The following is a 26,739-nucleotide window of genomic DNA, read 5'->3' as shown; positions in this document are numbered from 1 at the left end:
TGGGCATTTGCAAATAATTTTCTTGGATTAAGCTGTCAAATTTAATGTCAAAAGGGAACTGAAAAGTGCAGAAGATAGAAAGGGATGTATTTAATAGCATCATTTTTAATTAAACAGAAAAAAAAAGAAGGAAGTGATTTACAAGACATGCAAATTTACCAAGTCTTTTTAAGGAAAGACCAAGAAAAGCCCTGAAAGCCTTAATGTTGCTCAGGTTTCACGTAGGAGCACAGACCGGAAGGAGCCAAACCTGAAGAAGGAAGAGAAAAAGCCTAGGACTATGTAAAAAAAAAAAAAAAAAAAAAAAAAAAATCACAGCGCAGTTAGCAAAGATGTCACTGGGAACGTATGGTTTACAAGCAGATGGTGGAAGATCACACAGAGAATTATAGGCTGGAAGGGGACTGCAGGAGGTCACGTCTATACTTGTCCCTCAAAATCTCTCCAGGTGGGGAGAGGGGGAGGAAACTGGAAGGGACACGTCCTAGTGGTGTGATACTCTCTTTCTAGGCTAGTGCACTCGATTAAACAATGAGTTTCAAATCCTGTGATACTTCAAAACCATACAGTGAAACCCAGGAAGCTGAGGATCAGTACAGGAGTCCCACGTCCAACTCCCTGAGCGCAGGTAGGGCCACAGTAACTTGTTTTCGACTAGTGACCAGAAAAACCTAAAGGTCTTAGCATTTGGAGAGATTTCAAATATTTTTCATGCCATTTAAATCACTTGCTTCCGATATCCTTGTTTTTTTACAGGCACGTTTCTCTACAAAAGCAACTATATGTTTTCTGTGGAAACTGCTTCACATGTTCCATCCCAACAAAAATCATGGCGAAGTCGCTTATTTTGTAGTATTATAATTAACCTATGCTGTGTAATTAGTTACAGGTGGTTCTGCTGTTCACCTCTGAACTAGCCAGTCAACTGTCTCTCCCCTTCCTTTCCTGCCGCTGTCCCCTCCCTAACACAGCAGGCACGTTTCAGCTCCAGGTGAACGATGTGACTTACCGTGGTCAGGTATCAAGCCAGTTCCTGGCCTCAAAAGCAGGAGAACTTTATTTCCACCGGCCTGGATGAGCTCAATTGCTCGAGTATGTGTGATGCCTTGTGTAGGCTCCCCATTGATTTCGACAATCTGGTCACCCACCTAGAGAGGGAACATTCACAGGAACAACATGAAACGATGCATCCTTCTTCACTTCTGCTCTGTCCGCTCTAGAGCCCCCCAGGCTTGCTAAGTGACTCACTCTCATTTGTCAGATGTGTAACTTGTACACAGTGCTATCGTGCTAAGGCTGATGACGAGTGGACAGAGGAGAGCCACAGGAACAGACAGTGGCCAGCTTTATTTACTCCGTGGAAATCCTACAGGGGAAAGTTTTATATAACTAGTAAATGGGATCCCGGCACCTTGAAATCATGAATCAGATTCTGAGTTTTCCACCAAAGGATAAGTGACACAGGAGGTGAGGTCTCTACGATCCACCTGACACTACAGGGCTGTCACTGAATGATCCACCTGTGAAGGGTACTTTGCAACTTGAGCTGAATCTTGAATTTATTTTCTGAATTCTGGGCAGATGGCTCCTCATCTATGAAGCCTTTCTGGGCCTCCGAGGAGAACGGCCCACTCCTTCGTGTTGGCCACACATCCTGTACGTATAGGAGGCATTTGATAACTGGAATATTCAGAGATGAAAACTCTGAAAAACTGCAGCCTGGAGAATATATTAATATGAATACTTATTTAAAACCAATAACTGGCTTACGCTCATGACTTTAAAATGATTTCCCTAAAAAACATAAAACTAGGGATCAGAAAAAGATGCCTCAGTATCACTGCTGTTTACTAGAAATGCTGTTTAGTTAGTTAAAAAAAAAAAGGGATAATACAGATGAGTCAAGTATAACTTTTGCAAAGGACCGGATTAAAGATAACGATGATAGTGGTTTTAAAACAGGTGACAAACACGCGAAGGGTACTGGCTTCAAAAGAGAAAAACTGAACAATGGAAAACTACTGAAATTCCAAGAAGCTCAAATATTTATAAGAGCTTACTAAAACGATCCAGAAATAACACAAGATGACCCAATAATTATTTAACAGAGGCTGGGGGGAAGTCTGTATCCACAGAGAGCGCAAAGCACAGTGGCCAGGAAGCTGGGCTTTGGCGTCCTAACGTCTGTGGTTCACTCCTGGCTCTTCCTTCTGCTGGCTGGTCGGTCTCAGGTTCCTCCCTGTTAAATGGGGATAATGTCTTGGGGCACTGGGGAGGATTTAATGAGAGAAAACCCAATTACACACCAAACCGAGACAAATGTTACTTTTCAAGTTCTCTATCTCCCCGTCTTGCCCAAAAAAGACTTCAAGTGCATCCGGATGAAGATTTACCTGAGGCTGGAGCCCACTCCCTACACTGCAAAAAATGTCAAGTCAACTATGAGAAAGAGAAGAGATTAAGTGTTTTGCTGCATCTTTATGAAAAAGAAAAAAAAAAGAGTCTCTTGAAGAAATGGAGGCTATCAAGTAAGCTAGATAGATTTAACATAGAAAAAGGGTCTTTAAACAAAATAATAAACACAGGATGGAAAAAATCATACACATATAATTAATAAAAAGTTTATATCTAGAATATATGTGAGACAAAAGCCAATACCCAGATTTCCCTAATAAGTGACTGAAGAAAATTATTTGCATGAGGAAATACACATACTAAGTTAGTACTGGGTATAAAATCCTGCTGATAATTAGAGAAATGAAAATTAAGGCAGACAGTATTGGGAGCATGCTTTGGGTGTGTCTTGTGAAACATGACTGAGGTTATCACTGATTGCAGTCACATTTTCTGGCTTAAATTCACTGCCCTAAGCAGACTACTTCTTACTCTTTTAGTACAACAAATGAATCACAATAAAGCTTGTAATTGAACAGATTTGCCACCAGGTGTCATTTTCGTTTAACTTTAAAACCACATTGTGGAGAAGGACACTAGAACCCCATGGCTTTAAGATTTCTGGCAGACAGGCCCTCAGAGGGAGAAAACTTCTCTACTGGACTGTACAGAGCTAGAGATGTAAAAGATGGCACCTTTGAGACAGAAATGTGAACATTCTTTGAAAATTCTGTTACTTCTGTTACTTTTAAAAATTTTACATGTGGAATGTGTCTTTTGGATACGAGGAATACGTATCAAGGAATACATCTTTTGATAAATAGAACCAATAATGATTCGAGTTCAGGTTTGTATGATTGAAAAATAAAATTATGGGGGACAGAGGAGGGGAGAGAGAGAAATCAAAGGGAGGAGAAAAGAATAGGAGAACCAAAGGAAGAAGTGGGAAGAGGGGCTAGAGAAAAATTATGTTCCTTAAAAAAGTTACTATATTAACAACAGCCGCTAAAAATGTACATTTTGTATTAAAATTACAAAATAGTATTTCTAGTACACTGCTTACATGATCTTAGAAGGCCTTGAGAACCCATACGGTTCCCCCAAACTGTCCCATCCAGAAAGACACCAGCCAGGGCCTGACCTGGGAAGCACGAGGCCTGGGCTCACAGGGCCAAAGCCCGGGGTCCCACCGCGGCCGCCACAGGCCGAGTGACCCCAGCAAGGGATTAGTCTCCCGGAGCCTCAGTTTTACATCAGTCAGTGGGGATAATGCCACCTCCCTTAGAGGGTTTTTGTGAGACTAAACCTAAGTGGAAACACGTGCTGCCTAGAAGATGCCAGACTCCACATTTTCTAAATCTGATTCTGTCCTACGGTAAAGATCTAACTAAATCTGACACTATCCCCTAATATGAGCTTTTCCCACTCAGCTGATCTCATTCCCTTTGCCCAGAACACCTTTTTCACTCCTCTCCAGATCTTAACCAGATTTATAGACGGCTTGAGACTCATTAAATGTAGAGACCTCCTTGACTCTCAACACCTTTCCATCTATGTTACAGACTAACCTTCCCTTGTCTTACTGAACCGCACTCTTACACTGTCTGCCCAACTGCTTCATCTAGCCCAGTCCTGTCTACGCAGTAGGAAGTTCCGGGAGCTAATCTTGAGAAAAACAATCCTCATTGTAAGTATTTTTCATCCATTCTACTTTTCAACAAACATCTACAGAGCATCTACTATAACCATTCAAGGCCCTGTACGAGGACCGAAGATACTGACATGATAGGTACAGAATAACCTACCAGACAAAGTGAGGGAGGCGGGGAGAGAGGCGGGAGGGTGAGGCGGAAAGGGAGCTCAGGCAGCTCTGTGGCGCGAGTTTGCTGGAGATAAACTCTCCTCATTTGGGCAGTGGCCCCCAGACTCAGTTGTCATTAGTAACAAAGCTCCCATGATCCTTAGCAAGTCAAGATTTTGACAGTTTGGTAGCCAGAAAAAGAACTCTTCTCTGAAAAGCTGATTTCTTAGAGTTTAGAACAAACCTGGGCATAATCGTATTAGCCTATTTCCTTTTGTTTTCAAATATCAGAGCTTTTGAAATTAGTTGGTTTAATCGTGGAAGTCCAAAGCTCCCATTCATTTGTAAAGAATGGTATGTCTTAGAAACACTGCCTGCTTCAAGGCCTGTTTGCCTTTTATTTGTTTAGTGAGATTAGTGCATCTGAGGGTTATATTTGGAATCAACGTTTTAAAATTATATCCTAGTTTTTGGCCTTTTTTTTTTTTTATGACACTCAATACAATGGGAGATTTTTTTTAAGTAGGCTCCATGCCCAGCGTGGAGCCCAATGCAGGGCTCAGACTCACGACCCTGAGATCAAGACCTGAGCTAAGATCAGGAGTCAGATGCTCAACCAACTAAGTCACCCAGGCACCCCTACAATGGGAGATTTTTAAAAAACCAACAGATTTGGGGCGCCTGGATAGCTCAGTCGTTAAGCGTCTGCCTTCAGCTCAGGTCATGATCCCAGGGTCCTGGGATCAAGTCCCACATCGGGCTCCCTGCTCGGCAAGAAGGCTGCTTCTCCCTCTCCCACTCCCCCTGCTTGTGTTCCCTCTCTCGCTGTGTCTCTCCGGGTCAAATAGATAAATAAAATCTTTAAAAAAACAACAAACCAACAGATTTAAAGTATACCCAAACAAATTTTTAAAAAAGAGGGGGAAGAAAAAGGACCAATCTTTCTCTACTGAAATCTTACCCACTTTCCACTGCCATCCATTCTGTGAGATCTCCACTCATCCTCACCTCTTTGAACTTGTGCACAAGTCTGGTCATTTTTAAGAAGGGTGGTATCTTATTTGTTTTAGGGACCCCCCCTTCTCCCAGCTCATTCAGTACTCATTCAGAAAAGCTTTGGGTAAAGCAAACACTCAATACATGTTTACCAAATTAGTAATGGGAGTGGGGCAGTGATGTGGAAAATTCAAAACTGCAATCACCTGGAAGCCTTTTCCAAACATTATTAGAATATACCATCTGATTTTTAAACAAAAATTATCTTCCCTGCTGCCTACAGGTGGGAGAGGGAGGAAATCCAAAGTTCTCTTGAGCAGTAGGGGGAAGGCTGTCTAGAATTTAAAGTTTCGAATGTATCACCTAACAATACCAGTGAATTATTTTTTTAAAAATCAAGGCCAACACATGTCCCCTACATAACATTCCTCTTGAAGTAACATTCAGAGGCGGGGCGAAAATACCTTACGTGCAGATGCACAGACAGTCTGGTCTGCAGTGCTCCGTACAAAGCTACAGGGTTTCAGAGTTGAGAACCCCTAGGACGGACCATTACCCAAGTGAATTCTAGTCTTTCAAATAATAGTAAAGGCTGGGGGAGTCATGCTTTTTGATCTCTGGCTATCTCTGTGGGTAGCTAAGAGGGAAAAAAAAAAAATCCTGGGCCTATTATTTCTGGGAAGAAATTGAAGATTCTGTTTTATCCTGGCTTTTCCAAGATTTTTAATAAGATGAAAGTGTATTTTATTTACGAACCCATTTGCCCTCAAACGTTGACGGTGTAAGTAAAAAATAAGTTTCCTTATTGCCCAAAGTCAAAATGGTAAAAACAGCATCAGTGTGGTACCACCTAGGACACCAGAGCGAGGCCGTGAAATCACCAGGCATCGGAAAGTGGAACAAAGAGCAGCTGCTTTCAGGTCTGATGATGGAAAACTTTGCTACTTAGCTTTGGGAGGTTTCTACACTCCCTTCGATCAACTATTTTCAGTCATTTCCAGTCTGGAGCCAGAAGCAAAGGTCGCGGAAGGAAGCCAACTCACGTGAATCCTGCCGTCTTTGATGGCGGGGCCCTCCTCAGCAAGACGCAGGATGAACAGCCCCATGTTGTACTCCTTCCCCCCACGGAGGCTGAACCCAAAGCCCCGGGGGCCTCTCTCCAGCTCCACTGGGTAACAACCAAGGCTCTAGGAGAGAAAGAAGCATAAGAAAAACAAGTTCTCGTGGGCTGCTTTAATGACAGCTTGAAGAAAGACTACTTTTAGAGCTGGGAGATTATGACTTATACACTCAATATGCATTTCTATATCATAAGAAAGGAATGAAAGTTTTGGTTGAACAGCTACTTTATAAATGCAGCCTAAATTAAGCTGAAGATCACATGTTTTCTCTACTAGTCAATGTGCAGCAGGATGATCAGAGAATAGAATTTGGGGAAATGCTTCCTTTAAGGAGAGTTTGACGAATTTTCCCTGGGGGAAAAAAAAAAACCGAAACCCTCCTCTGATGAACTCAAACACTGCTATTTCTAAGTACCGGACCCAGGGTGCACATTCCTCCAATTACAGGGTAAACTTTTTCACTCTTTCACGTTCTCTCATGGAAGCTGATGGAATGCCAAACACACAGAATTATTAATCTTGGAAACAAATGTGTCCGAACTGATCTGTAATAAAAATTCGCCAGCATCAGCGGTGTAGCAACTGAAAAGAACAGTCCACATCTGGGTTGGGGGTGGCGTCCGTCTACCTGACTGTGCCGGGCGCCCACAACCGCACTCATTGCCGCGTCAGGCTGGGCAAGGCGCTTGTGGTCAGACCACGAGTGTCTGTAAGAAGTGGAGACGTCTTTCCCGATTCCACCTTCTAGAGCACTTCTACGAGAGAGAAATCCAGTCACTCTCTGAACTGAGGAAATGAAAACGGTTTGAAAGTAAAGGCAGATTAATTTCTTTTCAAAGCTGAAGCTGCCCATCCTCCGGACAAACCGCCGCGAAGGCAGGCCGTGCCTGGACCCAGAGATGCTGGGCAAATCTGGTTGGTAACTCCAGCAGCCAGTCTCCCAACAGCCCACGTTGGTTTGGTTTGCTCTTTGTTTTAAGGGCGTCTCAGCGCAGTTTATAGCAAGGAAAACTGCACTCAGGTCACCGACCCGGGGCGGGGCGACGAGCGGACCTCGTCCGTGAGAAACGGCTCTCTGGCAGGGCCAGTGCCCGGACGCTGAGTTTCTGGAAATCTCGTTTTTGTTGCATGGCTAGCACTGTCAACGAGAGAAGAAAGAAAGATGTGCAAGCACTGCTCTGGTCTGCTCAAGCAGTCTGAGGACAGAGCAGGCACGTGGGCCTGGGCCCCCACCAAAATGAGGAGGGCCTAGAGGAGCGCAGCCAGGCGCTGCTGTCACTTCTTGTTTTCTAACCCCTCTGGTCAGGCACAACTGGTAATTACGTTGCGCCCTGGGGATGCGGCTGGAGGAGGGATGAGGTGCTGAGGGGGTGCAGGGTGTAGGAGCGTATCTGAAGGGGCCCCTGTGCGGGGGCGTGGGTGGGGCCGGGTGCTGAAGGGTGGGGCGATGACAGAAAACAGCCCAAAGCTGGGAAGAGCGGCCTCACCTGTCCCCAGCTATGTGGTTGGCCTGGGACTGGCCCGGGGCTCTGTGCTGCAGGGCAGGGCTCTGCCTGGCTGAGTTTGTTCCTGAAGGCGGACCATGATGCTCTGTTCGAGTGAGAAAACAATAAAAATAAGACTTTGCACATAAAAATGTAAAGGCCGAGTGGGCTACGAAAGTGAGACAAGACCACATGGTTACAGCCTTCCTGACTTTAGTGACTTCAGCACGAACAGCACGGCCGTCAGCTGTCTGGAATCGGAACATTAACATTTTTTTTCCCCCTGTGGCTTCGAGGAATGCTTATGTTTGAAGAGAACAGGAATCCTGTTCTTTGGGTCACCCATACAACATGCAAATCAGAAATGTACACACTGGACAATATTATCTAGAGGACAGAGCTCCAGGAACTATCCTGTAGCCTATTCTGTGGGCTTCCAGAGCGCACACCCCGCAACTGGTAAACAGCTCTAGATGACAAAGACAGGTCTCAGGAGTGCTGGGACACAGAAGCCAGTCTGCAAACCACACACAGGTCTGTGAACCTACGTCTTTTAATATTGGAGCGATTATTTTGCCTGACACGAACACCTAAGACAAACTTCTAGAACCATCCCGAGTGCTGACAAATGTCTGTGAAGACTTCGCTGCTTCTGTTTTCTGAGAGGACAAATGCAGGGGGGAAAAGTTACCATTTCCTTCTGTATCATCGCCAGCAGCCCCAGACCTCCTTGAAGGCAGGTTTCATAACTGGCTGCATCGAGATGCCAAGTCACGGGAAGTAACAGGAGAGACTCTTAAGGCTGTCACACTCATATTTGTAAAGCTGGAACTTCCGAATGTTTTATCCTGTCCATAATATTAAACATAGGATATTTAAAATATCAGAGAGAGGGAGCCTAGCTTAGTGAATAAGACCATGAACTCTGCACCAAGACTGACAGGGGTTAAGCCTGACTCTTCATTTACTAGCTGTGTGTTCTTGAGGAAATTACTTACCTTCTCTGTGCTTCTAATCATCTCATCCATAAAAAGCAAATTATAGCCACCTCATGGGGTTATCGTATTAAACAAGAGTCAAACAGTGCCTGGCATATTATATTCACTATATAAATGTTTCTATTATCATTTTATCATAATAATCAAAATGATAAAGTCTTATTTGGGGCTATATTTCTCTTAAAGTATATATTCTGAAATACTGACCTTACTTAGCAAAAATGTTCAATGCTTTAAAGTCAAGTGCCCTAGGAAGGAAGAGTGGAGAATGAACTTTTTTTGGGCGGGGGGGGGGAGGGGGAGAGGGGACCTGGAAATTTGTCGCTCTTTTAAATTACTATCATGAATTTTATTTTCCTATTTAGCTTGACAAGCTACTTAGGTTGCTCCTCCTTGCTGATCTCCTTACCAACCCCATCTGCACTCCACTTCCTGGAATCCAGTCCTAGCATATACACTGAAACAAGCCTCTGCCTGGCTTCAAAACCTATGGTAACTTTTTATTGCTCATAAGCTACTACCCAGACTCATCACCTGGGCACTCGTGTCTTCCCACTTCATCTCCTGTTCACAATGTCACCTCCTCTGTGAGATCTCACCTGGCCCTGTAAGCACACTGTCTTCATAGCATTTACCGCCCTGTGTGAAGCTAGGCGAACACCTGTTTCTCGTGCTCGACCGTGAACTCCTTGATTGCAGGAATCACACCTCATTTACGTTTATATTCCTGTCCCCACCAGAAATTCCCAGAAGTCCTTCCACTTTTGCTCACTGGGTACATCAATTCCAAGTTCCCTGCCTCTAATCTTAAGTGCCCATTACATAGCTGAATTCTGGTCTGTCATTGCCAATTCACGGCTACTATCAAGGGAATGGAAACTGATGGGAGAAGTTACTTCTATCAACAAGATGCCTGGGAGATACTTGTACCTTTGGAGGAGTCCAATTTAGGTAATTTTTTTGGCTTCACTAGCGTGGCTGGCGCAATGGGTGTTTAACTTCAGGGCAGGAGAAAGAAGCTGATCAGTTTCATCTTCTCCCCTACCTTTCCCCGAGGAGGTCACTTGTGCAGCATCTGGAATCCCAGACTGGTTGCGGTCCCACGTTCTTCCCTTGTCCTCGTCAAGGTTAAATAAAACTTCCTATCATTGGCATTTTTTTCAGTTTTAGTCCTCCGACCCATGCCACATGGCTTCTCCAATTTATTTTTGTGTGAAGAACTGTTCTATTTCTCAAAGTTAAATATCCCAAGATGCCAAACAGGCCCCTGCTCTCTCTCAGTTTCATCTGAAATTTCTTCAGATAGTAAAGCAATGGGTTAAGTATATCTCTCCTTCAATGAGAATTAAACTTTTGCTGGAGTTTCTGTGTGTAATTATTTAAGAGAAAGTATATTATCAGAGGAAAAACACAAATCCCATAGTTCAACTACAGTGACAAACATTATAATGTACTGTGAATCATCCTTTGCAAGAATAAATGAGAACCCTATGAGAGTACTTTCCAAAACTCTATTAAAGGACACAAAAGATGATCTGAATAATTAGAGAGACATCCCATGCTCTTAGGTGTTATGACTTAGTATTTAAAGGTATACATTCTCCCAAAGTTAATATATATTCAATATATCTGAATAAAAATTGCAGTTGGATTTTTTTTGGAAGAACTTAATAATTTGCTCTAAAATTTTATACAGAAAAGTTTTATGAATTTCTAGTCAATTTGGAGGGTGTGTGTGGGGGGTGGTTGGGTAAAAACTTTCCTTAACAGACAGGTATTAGGATATACCACAAAGTTAAAGATTTTTTTTTTCAAGTGTGTGTGGATAGATATATATGCACATACACACTTTAAAAATATATTATGTGAGGGCGCCTGGGTGGCTCAGTTGGTTAAGTGACTGCCTTCGGCTCAGGTCATGATCCTGGAGTCCCGGGATCGAGTCCCACATTGGGCTCCCTGCTTGGCAGGGAGTCTGCTTCTCCCTCTGACCCTCCTCCCTCTCGTGCTCTCTGTCTCTCATTCTCTCTCTCGCAAATAAATACAATCTTAAAAAAAATATATATATATATATATTATGTGAATAAATATATATGTAAATTAACCCAAGAAAAGATGAATCAATAGAACAGAGCAGCTAGGAGACCCGAGCGGTGGCTCCATGGATCAATGAGGAAAAGAAGTGATCTAATAGGCTGTGCCAGAAAAACCTGCTCAGTATGAGAATAAAAAAAATAAAGCTATTCTTCCTAAAACTATATATAAAAGGGAGGCTCCAGAGGCTGCATTAAAGAACTAAATGCAAAATTATAAATCGAATAGATGATGATAAGAGAAAATCTCTGTGACATGGGGTGGGGAAGGTTAACTTCTCTGAAATGAAACTTCAAAAGCGTAAGTCATAAGGTAACAATTGGCTAATGGGATCACGTCTAAATTAAGAATCTCTGTACAGTGGAGGGCACCATGGTCAAAGTTAACATACAGATGACAGGAGAAGCTCTTTGTACTTTCTCAAACTGAACTGGACTATTGCCTACAAAATTCCCAAGGAATCTCTAAATATCAACAAGAAAAAAGACTGAAATCCCACAAGAAAAATGAGTCAAGGATGTGAAGAAGCAATCCACAAGAACAAAAAAATCCCCAAAAACAAGCATCTGATGAGATGCTCAAATTCATGGGTAGTAAGAGAAATGCAAGTTTAACACCAACGAGAGGACACTTCCCATACTTTGGCCAGTCTGAAAGTAGGCTCGTGCCCGGTCCTGGCGGACACGTGCAGCTACAGAACTGTCCGTGTTCTGCTGCTGGGAGGGTAGGTGCAGCAATTATGGGGGACAGTTGGACAGCACCTGGTCAAATTAAGCACATGTATATGCTCTGATCAACCACCTTCACTCCAAGAAATTCTCACACTATTTATAAGGTACGTATACGCGGGTGTATCAGGAGGGCGTGTGATGATGTGGCTTTTTTGGGGGGAGTGCGCGGGTAATGTGTTGCACACATATATTATGAAAAAACTGTCAAGTTGTTAAAAGCAATTGATTGTGTTCCTCCAGCAACGTGGATAAATCTTAAAATTGCTGCTATGACACCAAAAGCATAAGCAACCAAACAAAATGTAGACTAACCAGACATCATCAACAATAAACTTTTGTGCATCAAAGGACGGTATCAAGAGAGCGGAATGACAACCTGCCGAATGGGAGAAAATACTCACAGGCACAGATCTGTTAAGGATCTAATATCAGAGTATATAAAGAAGTCTTATAATTCAACAATAAAAAAAGACAACTCAATTAAAAGTGAGGAAAATATCTGAACAGACATTCCTCCACAGAAGATACACTGATGGCCAAGAGCACATGAAAAGGCTCAACATCACTAGTCGTCGGGGAAACAAAAATCAAAACCACAACGAGCTACCATGTCACACTCACAGGAAAAAAGAAGATGTGACAAATAAATGCCCTGTAAGACCCTGGATCGGATCCTGGAATAATAACATGACGTTAAAGAAACAAACATATGGTTCTGAGAATTCAGAGAAGAAAACCAACATAAAATCTACAGCACAATACTATTTACGTAACTGAAAAATAAACGTCAACACACACACAATTATGTATTTTAAAAATAACCCGAGGCACACACAACACGCTGGAATGGTTGCCAGTGGGAATAGGGAGAGAAATGACAGCGGAAAATAAAGACAAAGGGAACAAGCAGATAAATAAATGGAAAACAAAGCCAAAAATTGGTGGCAACGCTATCAGAGCTGTCCTAAAGTGGTCCTCGGGAGCTAGGGTGATCTGTGTCACTCTTAAACATGGGATGGGGGTGCCTGGGTGGCTCAGTCCTTAAGTGTCTGCCTTTGGCTCAGGTCATGGTCCCAGGGTCCTGGGATCGAGTCCCGCATCGGGCTCCAGCCCCGCGTCGGGCTCCCTGCTCCGCGGGAAGCCTGCTTCTCCCTCTCCCTTTGCCCCTGCTTGTGTTCCTGCTCTCACTGTCTCTGTCAAATAAATAAATAAAAGCTTTAAAAACACCCCAAAAAACATGGGATGATCAGGCCCTGGCACGGCAGTAGAAATCAATGTGGAGAAACAGTATGATGTAAAGATCTCTTTACGGTCAGCAAGAAGAGCCAGGTGCGGTCCATTTCCGTCCCGTTCCAGGGCACAGGCCGGCGCGGTGGCCGGGCCGCGGGCAAGGCTGGGAGCCTCGAGCCACCGACCGGTGGAGAGTTTTAGAGCAGACGTGACACGTGGCTTGGGAACTTGGTTAACCACTTCCCTGGCGCAAAAAGCCGGAACTATTCAACAGTATCTGGTGAAAGGGGAAAACAGAATGGAAGCACCAGGTTTTTCTTTTCCCAGCTGTCTTGTATCTATGAACAGTGAGCGGCTTCTGGGCAGTACGGAAGGAGCACCCGAGGGGAAATACCGACTGATGTGAAGGTGTGATTTCTGAAGACAGCTCCAGGGCGATAAATATTCATTTGACTTTTCAGTGCAGTTGATAGATTTTATACCGAATACAATGAGAAACTTGGAAGACTTACAAACTCCACGAATGGGATTTTTATGGACAGAAGAGACACTTTCGACTTTTTTTTTCCTGAGAAAAAGAAGAGATTCTGAATGTTTTCATAGTTTAGTAACACTTGAGTATACAATAAAATAAGGTGTAACGCTGAAATGTGATTTTTACGTGTCAAATGTGATTGCATTTTAACAGGCTGTGCCTACATATGAAATTAGACTTTATTTTTTATTTTTATTTAAGATTTTATTTATTTATTTGAGAGACAGAGTGAGCAAGAGCGAGAGCACATGAGCAGGGGCAGAGGGAGAGGGAGAGAGAAAGAGAGAAGCAGCTTCCCCTGCTGAGCAGGGAGCCCGACATGGGGCTCGATCCCGGGACCCCGGGATCATGACCTGAGCCAGATGCTTAACCGACTGAGCCACCCAGGTGTCCCTGAACTAGACTTTAAAGCATGTACTGCTATGGGGTTTCCTTCCACTGTTCTATTTTTCCTAAACACTGATTGGCACTATAGAGAAAATCTGGAGTATGTCCAGAAATATTTGGACCACAGTGTCAAAGTTAATTTTTCCTCTAAGAAAAATGCCCGAGCAATTTTGGATAACCTCTCAGAGAAAATATCATCAATGATAAAAGGTAATTTTGGCAAAAAAAAAAAAAAATCTACTAATTCTATTACCGAACGCTCTATCCCAGGGCTACTGAGTGTGTGGTTCTTGGGTCAGTCAGCAGTAAGATGTCTATAGATATTGAGAGTAAGCATTTAGAACATTTTCTAATGACTTGACAGAATAATTTTATGTCTTCGTTTTTATTTTTCATTTAACTTCTATGTATTTTACAAAAATGCTGGCTGTGGTGGACTGGAAAAGTCACTGGTCGTTTCGACACATGGTTAGAGAAACACTGAGCCCCAGGACTGCTAGGTCCACTACTTCGGGGAGCTTCTCTCGCTGCTGTGCCCCAGGCACACTGATGTAAGTCTAAGACCTCATTCTCCAAACAGACCTAAAATGTGATCTCCTGGGACGCCGACGTCTGCTTTTCTTTGTGGGTCACAGAACAAATTTAAGGCTAAAAAGCAGGCTCTGGAGATCGTAGTAAAGAAATCACGGTGAAGAAATGGGCGACAAAGAAACATGACCCAAATCACATTAAGTAACAACAGTCCTTCAAGAACTTTTTTATTGAGCACTTACTACGTGCCTGACATTGTTTTAGGCCCTTGGGATTCAGCACTGAACATGACAAGACCTCTAACTTCAGGAATCTTGTGACTCTCCATGCTGGCAGGGGGAGAGGGCAATAAACAAAGAAACCACAGCTTAAATCATCTCAGGTAGAGATCAGTGCAAGGAGGCAAAGTCGAGCGGGGCGCGCAGGATTATTCCGGATACTGTGGTTGGGGAAGGCCCAGCTGTCACGAGCATGGATCCTGGGGCCAGTCTGCGGACTCCTACACCGTTTCTGTCATGAGTGTTATGACCGTGGGCAAGTTCTCCAACTGCTCGGGGGCTCAGTGTCCTCATCTACAGAATGGGAAAGTAATAGTGCCTACCTAGGATTAGCGTGAGCAGGAAATAAGTGAACGGATGTCCAGTGTTTGGGGTAACAGCTGCCACATCATTCAGTGCTTACTAAATATGACTACTCTTTCCTTAAGTGGTGAGCTGTGGCAGAGACCTGGATGCGGGGCCCAGCCATGCACAGGTGGGGTGAAATGACCCAGCTACCATTAGATGAGCACCTCGGGGTACTTATCCAGGCTAGGTACATTTTCACCTATAATCTTCATGGAGATCCTGAAACAGACATTATCGTCCCCATTCCATAGACAAAAACCTGCAGGGTAGAAACATGAAGTGGCTTGTTTCAGGTCATCCAACTAGTTGACAGGTGTCCCTGAACACTGTCAAAGGCCTCACTTCTACTGGGTTTCTAACACCTCTGCTAGGTACTGGCGTGGAACTGCAAGCCTCCTGACTTGTACTTTGTCCCTTTGTTCATTCGTCTCCTCGACCCCTCATCGAGGGGATGAATGTTCGTCCATCCATTTAACTCACTTCTTCATTCAAAAAATATTTCCTGATGGCCTACTAAGATCACAGTCAACGGATAATATTCTCTGTCTTCAAAGAGCAGAGCATTTTGGCAGGGGGACCATCAGGCAGGAGCAATGCTCAGTGAACCGCAGAGCGGCGGAGTGTGGGGGGGCTCACAGGGCAGGGGCCGGGGGCAGCCCGTGGGTGCAGAGGCCGCAGAGGCCTCGCTCCGGAGCAGATCTGGCAGGAACCCGGGGAGTTCGATGTAAAAGGTGGCTGGGAGCAAACTCATAAACCGCTTTTTGTGCAGAGAGTGGGGAAGCACTCGGGCTTCTGCGGAGGAGGATTTTAGGAGGAAGGAGCAGCACAGTCTGGGACGGAGTCTGGGCAGAGTGTGGACCAGACCAGAAAAGGGAAATGGGCCGGGGCGGGGATGTCACTGGGTCCGAGGACTGGAAAAGGCCTCCTCGAGCGGCTGGGAGCGCTCACGTGCAGGTGCAAGTGGCCCTGTGCGCGCTGGGACGGCAGGAGATCACGTGCTACCTTCGCTATGAACGAGTGTAGGAGACAGGGGCAGCGCGACGAGCGAAGAATGGAAGAATCGAGAACAAAAAGACCCCAACACTGACGACACTAGAGGGCCACGGGGCACCGCGGGGCATGAGCTCCCATCACAGTACAAGGGATTTTAACAGGAAGGATGGACTCTGCATAATTCCGCTCTGTGGGGCTTCTCCTCCTCCGTTTTGCAAACTCGGGAAAAATGAGAGGCGCATTACGTAACCCTTGCCTTGTAATTCATGAACAAAGGGCCCAAACGGGTGCTCTTCAAAATTCCTAATTAGAAACCCTTAATGACAAAAAGGCAAGACACTAGATGCATTTTATGCCCTATTTCCTGGCCATTCCTACGTACTGCCCGCCCCCCCACTTAGACAGCGGCTCCCCAGAACAAAGCCCTGGCCATGGGGAGGGGCGCCCTGGGCTCGGCCCTGACAAGAAGGGCTCCATATCAACAGTGACTGTCTTTGAATCTTTAGAGGATTTCCCTCACTCAAGCAAGCAGACGCTGAACACATTATCTTAAGAAAGTAAGATCTGACAAGTATGACCCATCTCTCTCCCCTCTGGTGCTTGCTTCTCCAGCACACGGAGAAATGGCCACCACTCGTGCCGCTCACACGAGCTCGTGCAAGGCGGGGTGCCCGGTTCCTTACCTTCCTCAGCAACGACCGTTAGTGTGACCGTGACACCAGCGTCTTTGATCAGCTGAACAATGTTATCATGGGACAGTTCAACAATGGACTGCCCATTCACCGCAGAGATGTGATCTCCGATTTTCAGTTTTCCACAGTGATCTGCTGGGCTTCCCTCTATGACTCGGCCAATTTTATGAGGAATAACTAGGGGGAAGAAAACGCCCAGGTTTTTCCATTATTTAAGATATGTTAGCGTTGGATTTATCATCACTTAAAAATTCAACATCATAACATCAAAACACATTCTTTAAAGGTAGAGCAAAAAAGTATCACGTGCGATGACCTTACCCAACTATGACTATCGCTGTACCGTGGTCCTCTCTGGGCCCCACACGCATACACACTCCTTACATAGTTGCAGGAGTAGCACATAAACCTCGGTGCTGTTTTCCACTCACCATAAACCTTTCTCCAATTTTTATGCTGCCTTCCTAACGATCCTGTTTGAAGGCTACTGACCTCCCTGATATTTACAATACTCTCCCACGAAACTGATGCTTCTTGCTTATTGTTGGCCATTGAGACTGCATCCTATTTTGACTATTTCAGAAACTGCCACAACGAGACCATCTTTGGTTCTGCTGAAGGGGTATTTACTCCCACGGGGGGCCTTGTAAATAAATGCAGTTCAGATTCAAGGTTAGGACTCAGAAGTTACTGCCCAGAAATCCAGGCATGGTGAGATGACTGACCATTAAATCCTACTTAGTTCTGTAGCAAAATTCCTTTTGTTTGTGCCATTAGATTTTTGGGAAAGGTGAGGGGAATCAGAACATGAAATGTTTAACGTTGAGATTATTTGGCTCAGGGATAAAATCCTGCCCTGAATGCACAAAGCGGAGGCTAAGACATTTGCAAAGACACACCGCACAGTTCTACTGGCTCATGATGCTGAAGGCTTTCCTAGACTATGAAGACACTTTGCTGTTATGGCTTAAAACGAGTTCTCAGACACTCAGGAAATCTTGTCAAAATATCTTTCACCCCTTTTAATAAGGGGCATTTGTATTAAGAAATGTTCCTCCCATGTTCCTTAAGAATTTCCTTACCTGGATCGGTAAACTTGTCGGGCATTTGCCTCCTGCTGACTACTGATTGTTATGAATAGGGATAATTAATATTTAAAACGGCACTCTATGTTTAATTTTCATCGTAAAATGGGCTCCTTAGTAATATTTCTGAGTCATAGTAGGTGTATGTCAGGGACATTTTAATAGGCCTTCATTTGAACTGGAAGTTATTCTTGGCTGTGATTTATAGCCCCACAGACAGGGCCATTCCCTGGCTCTTCTAAGATTCTACAGTGAGAGATTTTATCCTAAAATAGAGGAAGTCAATGTTGGAAGCAAGTGCCTTTTAGCTCTGAATTATATCAAGCACTTATTATACCATTTTCCTTAAAACAAAGTAATTAGAAAAGCACCCGAGCAGTACGGGCCACGTCCTGTGCCAGGAGGTGTGAGCAATTTGCAGAGAGGACAGCAGGTCAGAAGCGTATGCTGAGGGGCGCCTGGGGGGCTCAGTCGGTTAAGCGTCTGCCTTTGGCTCAAGTCATGATCCCAGGGCCCTGGGATCGAGTCCCGCATCGGGCTCCCTGCTTGGCGGGGGAGGGGAGCCTGCTTCTCCCTCTCCTCCCTGCTCGTGCTCTCTCTCTCCAATAAATAAATAAAATCTTAAAAAAAAAAAAAAGAAGGAACATATGCTGAACCAGACAGTGGCCCTGTGGTGACCTTCTACCTCAATCCCTTAGTTATTCTCCTTCTTAGAAAAGATCTACTGATACGTGCTGTTCATTCTAGTTGCCCTGAGAAGAAAATCATTCAGCCCCTTGACACGCTGAAAGGGGTTTCGTCAGACTTGGGAAAGCATCAAACAAAATGAATCTCTGACGTCTCAGTGGCTCCTTTCTCATCATGTGAGCAATGTGCTCAAAGGGAATCAGCAAATCTTGGGACAGAACTTCCTGAAGGGTTAGTTGTCTGGGTGAAGGAAGGTAAAAGTAGTCAGATTATTACAGTCTCGGCGTTGACAGCTGTATTATCAAGACAGTTAAAAACAGCAAAGAGACCAGTAGAAGGATAACTTTTGAACAGATTGGCAAGTTTTCAAGGTAACCCTGTAGAGTACACATAGCTAGGGAAAAGTCTGAAGTCCTGCCTTGCTTTTGTTGATATACAAAGTCCACAGGCGTTTGCCATAAAACCAATTTATCCATCTTCATTCATCTTTGGCCTAAATCTTCTCCCAGACTGGCTTGTCCAGCTGTTGAGGTCACTTCAGGGCTCTTAAAACATTTCTTTCGGGAAAAGAAAGGACAGTAACTGGAAATGTCCCCTCTCAAAGAATCCTTTGCAACCAGAACTGAGAAGTATGTGCTAAAGAAAAGAAACACTAAAACCTCTGAAGCACTAGCAAAGTAAAAACTAGGCAAGCCTTTTCATCCTAAAGAGAGGCCTTTTCTAGGGACTCTGTTCACTGAGCACTTGCACAAGCTGGGGCTTGGGCTAGGGCAGCAGGGTGCTGGAGCAGATCCCTGATCTTGGAAAAAGTCAACCGCAGACAATCTCAGAATTTCCTTCCTTCTTTCTTTTTTTTTTTTTTAAGATTTTATTTATTTATTTGTCAGAGAGAGAGAGAGAGTACAAGCAGGGTGAGGGGGGGAGAGGAAGAAGCCGACTCCCCGCTGAGCAGGGAGCCAGTGCGGGCCTCGATCCCAGGACCCTGGGATCAGGACCTGAGCTGAAGGCAGACGCTTAACTGACTGAGCCACCCAGGCGCCCCGAGAATCTCAGAGATGCTGCCGGGAACTCTGCTTGGGACAAATGTCCCCAGAAAATGCATTTAATCAGAAGAAAGAAAGAACCTATCCTGAACAGAGTACCAATCTATACCAAGACAAGGTCTATAAAGAATGATCTATTCTGAGAGCTTTCCTACCTTTTACCTGCGCTAACTCTTGTCTAAAGCGCACCTTCTGTGTAATGCAGTTTGCAGGACTGCTCAGTCTTCGGGAGTGAAAGCTCCTCATCCAAGCCCCCCAGGGCCCTCCTTCTATCTATACGAGATGCATGGCATCCCAAGAAGGAGGCTTGCAGGGCTCAGCATTCCATGAGATTATCATCTAGCATTTCAGTGAAATTACCAATTCTGGGTTTGCACCAATGACTGAAAAGCTCAAGTACTTTATATAAAATTCACGGGCACCCGAAGCCTAATTTACCATTCAGGTTGCTAATTAATGAGCTGCAAACACTCATTTCCTGCTACACATGAGCTGCTGCCTCAATCTTACATTTTAATTGGGCTTTCTTTCCCATCTTGTTACTCAGGTATTGATAAACTTTTTAAAGTTTCTTAAAGAAAAAAAAAAAGCAAGAGACAGTGACAAACAATTTTATAAATAACACAATGGTGGTAGCAGCAGAAGCTCCAACAGGCACCAGCAGCTAACATTTATTGAAGGTCCAGGCTAAGGCATGATCTCCTTTAATCCTCAGACTCCTATGAGACAGGAAGTGTTATCATCATCCTCATCTTAGAGAGGAAATTGGAGCTCTTGGAGGGTAAGTAATTTGCCCAAGATCAGACAGCCGTTAAAAGACATAAGCAGGGCTTGAATCTGAGTTTGTCTGATTCCAGAGCCCAACAGCTAATGACACTGTCTTATACAGAGATCCAGCATCTAAGGTACACAAAACCATCAAAATAGAAGGAAACAATTAAAATGAATAAATATAAAAATATTTGAAAAATCTAAATATAGACAAACATACACAAATAAAAAGAATATACTTAATACATATTAAGATGCAACATACATTTTAAATATAAATGAATAATATAAAAATGTTAAACCTATATAAGTAATGCAACTTATTTTACTGAATTCCTCTATATTGCTTTGTTTTATGGTAGGCCCTAGACTCTCCCCTAATTTCAGCAGTCCTAGAAAAGGAGTCTCTTCAGTATAAAAAGCGGCTAGCATCTCTCACACTGAGTAATAATCTTGCACTGTTCTTGTTAATCTGAATGCATGGGATTCTTGGATGGCATGAGAATAAAGATATGGTTATCTAAAATGGTTACCTGGTTTGGGAAATACTGATTTCCAAAGCTTTAATACAAAATCCACCAAAAACCTGCTTTCTTTCATTTTTCCAACACAGGCCACATAATCATCCTCAGAGCATCAGTGACAGTTCCAGTTCCAAGTGTTACCATAGCAACTGCTTTTGGAAAATGGAAACTAGTATCCATGAGCAGTGACCTGATACTAGAGTAATAACTCATCCATGTCACAGAATCTTCTTCCTTCACACACTTGCATTAATTTTAGCAAGATTTTTGCAAACTGGTTTGGCTTCCGACACTCCTGCAAGGGTTTTCTTCTTTTTCTAAGATTTTAGTGACCCTCTAGTCTAAGAGGATCTCACTACTCGGGATATAATCAAATCCACTGGCAAAGGCAAGCGCACATTTTCCTGTGGTCAAAGATGTTTACCATTTGACTTGGAAAAATAAAGTCACCAGAGAAGTATGATAGATCAATCTCAATTTTCTGGTTCTCATCTTACATTCATTTGGATCTTATAATTATATTTATTTATTTATTTTTAGTTTTTTATTGTTATGTTAATCCCCATACATTACATCATTAGTTTTAGATGTAGTGTTCCATGATTCATTGTTTGTGCATAACACCCAGTGCTCCATGCAGAACGTGCCCTCCTTAATACCCATCACCAGGCTAACCCATCCCCCCACCCCCCTCCCCTCTAGAACCCTCAGTTTGTTTCTCAGAGTCCATCGTCTCTCATGGTTCGTCTTGGATGTTATAATTATATTTAAAGATGATTATTTCTTAGAAACATAAAGGCAAGACAAATATTTAATTTGCTGGACTGTAACAGCCCTGAACAGACTAGAGGTAAGTCCTCCTTTGTTGAAGGAATTAATAATACATACACTCATCCTTCCCAGGTGACAGTATTCTGTTAAACTGGGTTCAGGATATTTAGATTAATGCTTAAAGTTCTGACAAAATTTTTACCTTTCACTGACGCATCTATAAAAGATAAAAATGCCTCTTGTCATTTAAGAAGGTTCCTTTATAGCTGGAATGTGGCAATTATGATTAAACACAAAAGGACTATTTAAGACATATTTGGGTCAAGATTTTTCTATTAATCTGTTTTGCTTCTTCTCAACTACTTCTAGCATTTAATTCATTTCTGCATACGCAGTTTCTCCTAATAAAAAAGAAAAAAACCAAAAACCTATGCCTCCTTATTCGAAAAAACTCAGCATTGTCCTTTTGCTGAATCTCATCGGGCACGCCCCCCCATATCCTGCCATGGTATAATCTGGGTGCAAACGGAGCCGCTAAGACTGATGTTATGGAATCTGAGATGATAGCTAAACCTGAGGCCTGGAAGTTCAGATTCAGACTACCTGGTTTTGAAAATAAAGAAAATATTCATCGTTCGTAAAAAGAGAAGTGTCGAAGGCAATTTATACATAATTCCTAATTAGTTTCACGAAGCCCACTGGGAGACTCAGAAAACTGAAATTGCAGGGACAGTAGGATATGGCAGCCCTTACCTCCTGGAGGTGGTTTGTTTTTGGAGGTGAGGATGACAAAGCCAAATCCTTCATTTTCCTTTCGGTGCAAGACTACATCATAGGCCTCCTGCGGAGCAGGCCTGGCTGGGACCTCTGCTCGGTTCAGGCGGGGCGAGCCATTCTGTGTTGAAAGGAAGGCTTGAGAGCTGTCATCCTCAGGTTGTTTCTCTATAATAAACATGAACAATTCTGATATTTCTGGAACACCATAATTTTTGTTAACTAAAGTGTTTCTGCGCTAAGCCTCTCACAGGAAAATGTAGATTCGAATAACCTATAGCCTAGAGAAGCAATCCCCCCACGTGAGCTCTGGACATCATCGGGCGCAGCTGTGGGCTGCATCAGTGGGTCTGACAACTTCAATACTCTGCCAGTGTGTAACTGGAAGAATGGTAGGTCTTCTCATTTTAAAGGAAGCTTTTCGAAGCTTCCATGACAGTTCATGGCAAACCAATTCTTCTTGAAATTGTCTTAATTCCAGCAGGATTCTGACCAGTAATTTTAACAAAAGTTGGTAATGAAAACTGACCCAGTACACTTCCTTTTAAAATCAATGTTAAATATAACTTAGTGCAGGACGAAGGTTATATATATTTTATATATGTAATATATAAAATATAAAATATATATACAATAAATTATATTATTTTCATATTATAAATATAATATATAATATATTTATATTATATATTATAAATATAATATTATATTTATATATATATATATATATATATATATATATATATATATATAATAAAACTGAATAATGTGATGCTGGGGTCACTGCACCAGGGCAGAAGTGCTGCCCCTCACTGGTTGAGAAGTTAGAATGTGTTTTACAGCTGCAATCTTCCGGATTGATGATACCAGATGCGCTGACCATCAGCAGCCCTCCGCCTACGCCATCCAGCATATGACAAGCTGTCCACATGAACAGCCAATTCTCCTAGGCGTAGAATAGGTCATAGGAATCCCCAGCAAATGGAGAATTAACTTATACCTTTTTTTCTTATTCAAGTATGACATCAGAATTCAAGAAAGAATAACACAAGTTAGTCCTAACTGATTAAAAAAAAAACAGGCAAATTTCGTGCCATAATTTGATCCGAGCCATCATTAACAAAATACGCCGCCCCTGAGGAATACCCACTTCTAAGTGCTCTTTTGGCTCAAAATCTACATGATTCTGAGATTATGTTTTAGAATTTCAACAAAGTGCGGCCCAACATCCAATCATTAATGAAAAATAAAGGTTTTGTTTTGTTTTGTTTTTGTATAATGCGTGGTTATAATGAATTAGCTAAATGCCTCCAGTAATACCAAACTACTACGAAACTTCTTCATGATGCTTTCTGGGAGAGAGCCAGCCTCTGGCTGTACAACATTTTTTACTGCATGTGGTTATGTTCTGTCTCCAACACAACCAACGCTGCATTAAATCTGAGTCTCTAAATGCCTGATACTTAGGGAAACAGGCAGGCCTTTCCTTTGGATGCTGCAATCAAAAACACCGTGCCTCATTTTTAAGAGTAATGCAAGTATTCATCAAGTCAACAAACATTCGTTGATGTCCACTCTGTGCTGGGCAGGCACTGTTCTATGTGTGGGGGATACAGCAGTTAACTAAATGCATAAATATCCCTACCTCGATGAGGCTTACACTCTTGTGCTACAGGGTCGTCTTTTAAAAATCTTAAAGTGGCAAGAATTCACTTCTAAAAATTCTGGTGTAATATTCACAAAGCTATTGATGAGAAAAATGTATTCACAGCCTCATGTAATGGTTTAGACCCTGGGCTCTACAATTAAACTCCCTGTTTTAATCCCTGGCCCTACTACTCATCAGTTATGTGTCTCTCAACCATTCTGTGGGTAACTGTAAAACTGAATAATGACAGTATTTACAGCCTAGTGTTGTAAAGACTAAATAAAAGAATCGGTATGTCTCAGACAGAGTGAAGCACTCAATAAATGTTTTTATTTTTTAATGTGAAATGACATTATATTAAAAATTCTCAAATAGAAACATTCTGCCCTTTTGAATACTTGGCAATTCATCAGGATCCAAAGTTTTTTTATATTCAGCTCAAGGGATCTCTTGGTATGACTAAAAAACTGTATTTGTTTTTAAGAAAACAGACTTTAACTTGATATTCCCGCCTACAATAACCTTGGCAAAATCTGTCAATACGTTAATATAGTCTTAATACAGAGGCCCAAATTTAGTAGTAGTATTATTTCTGGATCCTTTTGACCTTAAATGGCCTTCCATGATGAGGCTCTGGATCACACCAAATGGCTTATCTGATACACCAGGAAACATACTAAAATACCTGCAAAACCATATAGAAAACGGCCTAAGTCTCTTTGTTTCTTGATTAACCTATAAAGCGGGAACAGGCTCACATACCACCATAGAAGATCTTTCTTCTGACAGTTAATAGCACGTGGCCATTTCGAGCCGCCGTTGTCATGAGATCCAAGACTTGTTTGTGAGACTTCCCTTTCACGGGAATCCCATCAATGCACATCAGCTCGTCAGCTGCACGGAGCCGACCATCTTTCTCCGCTGCGCCCAGAGGAATGATGGCCCCGATGTAGATCTGATAAGAAAACAAAGTGTAGGTTGGTCTCTACAGTCAACTAAGATCTACTACGACCCTTAACTAAGTTAAAGACTTCCTGACCCAGTACTACGCAAACCAACGTATTTTTGCAGTTCAACTATGAACGTTTGAGAAAGGTAGTATCTTAGAAAGTGACCATTCTCTAAAAGGGCACTTCACATCACCACACTACATGATCCCTTCTGGATCTTCAGGGATGCGTAGACACAAGGTGGAAAATGCAAAGCTGTTCAATAACTTAAAAACTGCCACTATCACTTTTAGCAATACAACAAAAGACACTGAATTCAGAAAATGCAGTTCTGTGGAATAGCTACTAAAAAGTACAAAAAGTGTATTGAATGCATCAGCAAAGGTTTTCTACACACCGTTCACCGCAATTGGGATAATTCTCAAGAAACTCCCATTACATACGGTTACTAGTGGAAATTCAGTATATACAACGCAGAAACATTTCTTGTTCCTAAATCTCAAAGCAGTAGATATATCTCGGGGGAACAGAGTGGCCTGAAGTCCACTTACATCGAGGTAAACAGATCTGGCTCATTTTGCTTGCCGGCAATTAGAATCCTGTTATTAGGGAATCCTGAATGTTCGGGCTAGTTTCAGAGCTGCTAAAACCTGACATTTAAGAGAAGGGTTTCTCCCAAGTTGTTTGATATAAATTCTGAAAATGTCTTAGTCACCACTCTATGTACCAACAAAATAGGAAGCATTAAAACAAAATCATGTCTTCCACCAAGAACAATTGCCCTGTATAAGCTGACCTGCCTTGAGCTTTATTTGTCTCTTATAATTGTTTTAACTATAGCCAATATGGCTAATTAGAACATATTTATAATACATAAATCAACTATTCTATCCAGAAATAGAAAGAAGCCTGTCATTTTAAAAGGTTATTGTTACTCACCTATCTTCCAAGCATGATAATAATGTCTTTCTTATATCACACAGAAAAAACTTAAATATGTTCTCCAACTCTACAAAGTACATTACTTCTCTGTCATTCAGACTAAGGGCAAAACTTAAAAATAGAAGCCATTACATTTGTTCTCTCAACTTTATGTGAGAATTGTGTACGAAGTTCTGCATTTTAAATGCTTTACAAACATAACCCTTATGCTTTCTGAACAGAAATATCAATTATTTCATATTTTCCTAGGTATAGCGGATGAAATGGCACGCAAAGTACTGAGCATGAAAATGTCAACCCATTAATAAGAGTAAGTGACAGAATATGCAAAGGCTCATGCCACCTGTTTATGGAGCATTCAAAGGACAGACCGATGGTGGTAAACAGGATGCTTCTTTCTTAGAGAAGGCAAAGGTCTTAAAATTTAACAAAGGCAAAGGGAAATAAAAATTGAAAATAAGCTGTAGGCACGTAGAGAAAGACAGAAATTAATTACTGCCCAATTTACAGTGGACATATTCAGTTCTAGCCTCAGCCACACCAAGGTAACTGGGAGACCATCACACTAATAGAAATGCAGTTCTTCCTCTCATTCATGAGATGCTTAGAGAAATCAAAATCTTAAAAAAAAAAAAAAAAAGAACAAAATCACCATATTCTACCAAATAGCCCCTAAAAGTTCATAGGAACGGCCAAATTCCGAAGTATGTGAACTTACAGACTGGTCCGGTCCCTCTCCTCCCAGTACCCGGAAGCCAAACCCCGACTCCTGTTTCCGAAGAAAAACATCCAAGTCCTTGGTGTTTGGTGCTAAGGAAAACCAGAAAAATATACAAATAAATAAGTAAAACAAAATACTTTGATTTATTTAAAAAGGATTACAATAAAACAATGCAATTATTTAGTAGGATATTACAGAGTTCAATAAACT

The 26,739-nt window shown here is 42.5% G+C and overlaps 1 protein-coding gene across 5 annotated transcripts in view; it reads right to left on the bottom strand.

The window, feature by feature from the left end:
* The window catches only part of MAGI3 (membrane associated guanylate kinase, WW and PDZ domain containing 3), a 230,754-nt gene that overhangs the window by 3,428 nt on the left and 200,587 nt on the right, over positions 1 to 26,739 (bottom strand). For 3 of the 5 annotated variants that reach the window (XM_081815695.1, XM_006728471.3, XM_081815696.1), the window contains 8 exons: positions 26,527 to 26,618; positions 24,679 to 24,871; positions 22,248 to 22,436; positions 16,605 to 16,790; positions 7,800 to 7,902; positions 6,941 to 7,067; positions 6,235 to 6,378; positions 1,010 to 1,148 (listed from right to left, as the gene is read on the bottom strand). In XM_081815695.1, coding sequence (XP_081671821.1) covers positions 1,010 to 1,148; positions 6,235 to 6,378; positions 6,941 to 7,067; positions 7,800 to 7,902; positions 16,605 to 16,790; positions 22,248 to 22,436; positions 24,679 to 24,871; positions 26,527 to 26,618 — 1,173 coding nt within the window. Of the gene's footprint in view, positions 1 to 159; positions 251 to 1,009; positions 1,149 to 6,234; positions 6,379 to 6,940; positions 7,068 to 7,799; positions 7,903 to 16,604; positions 16,791 to 22,247; positions 22,437 to 24,678; positions 24,872 to 26,526; positions 26,619 to 26,739 lie in introns of all 5 variants that reach the window. The other 2 variants (XM_006728472.3, XM_031016887.2) reach the window with 2 other exon arrangements.

The sequence above is a fragment of the Leptonychotes weddellii genome, chromosome 4, assembly GCF_054177405.1.
Source record: "Leptonychotes weddellii isolate Sample4059 chromosome 4, ASM5417740v2, whole genome shotgun sequence".
Classification (NCBI taxonomy): Eukaryota; Metazoa; Chordata; class Mammalia; order Carnivora; family Phocidae; genus Leptonychotes; species Leptonychotes weddellii.
Note: the sequence above shows the minus strand (reverse complement) of the source record. Positions and strands in the feature narration are given on the sequence as shown.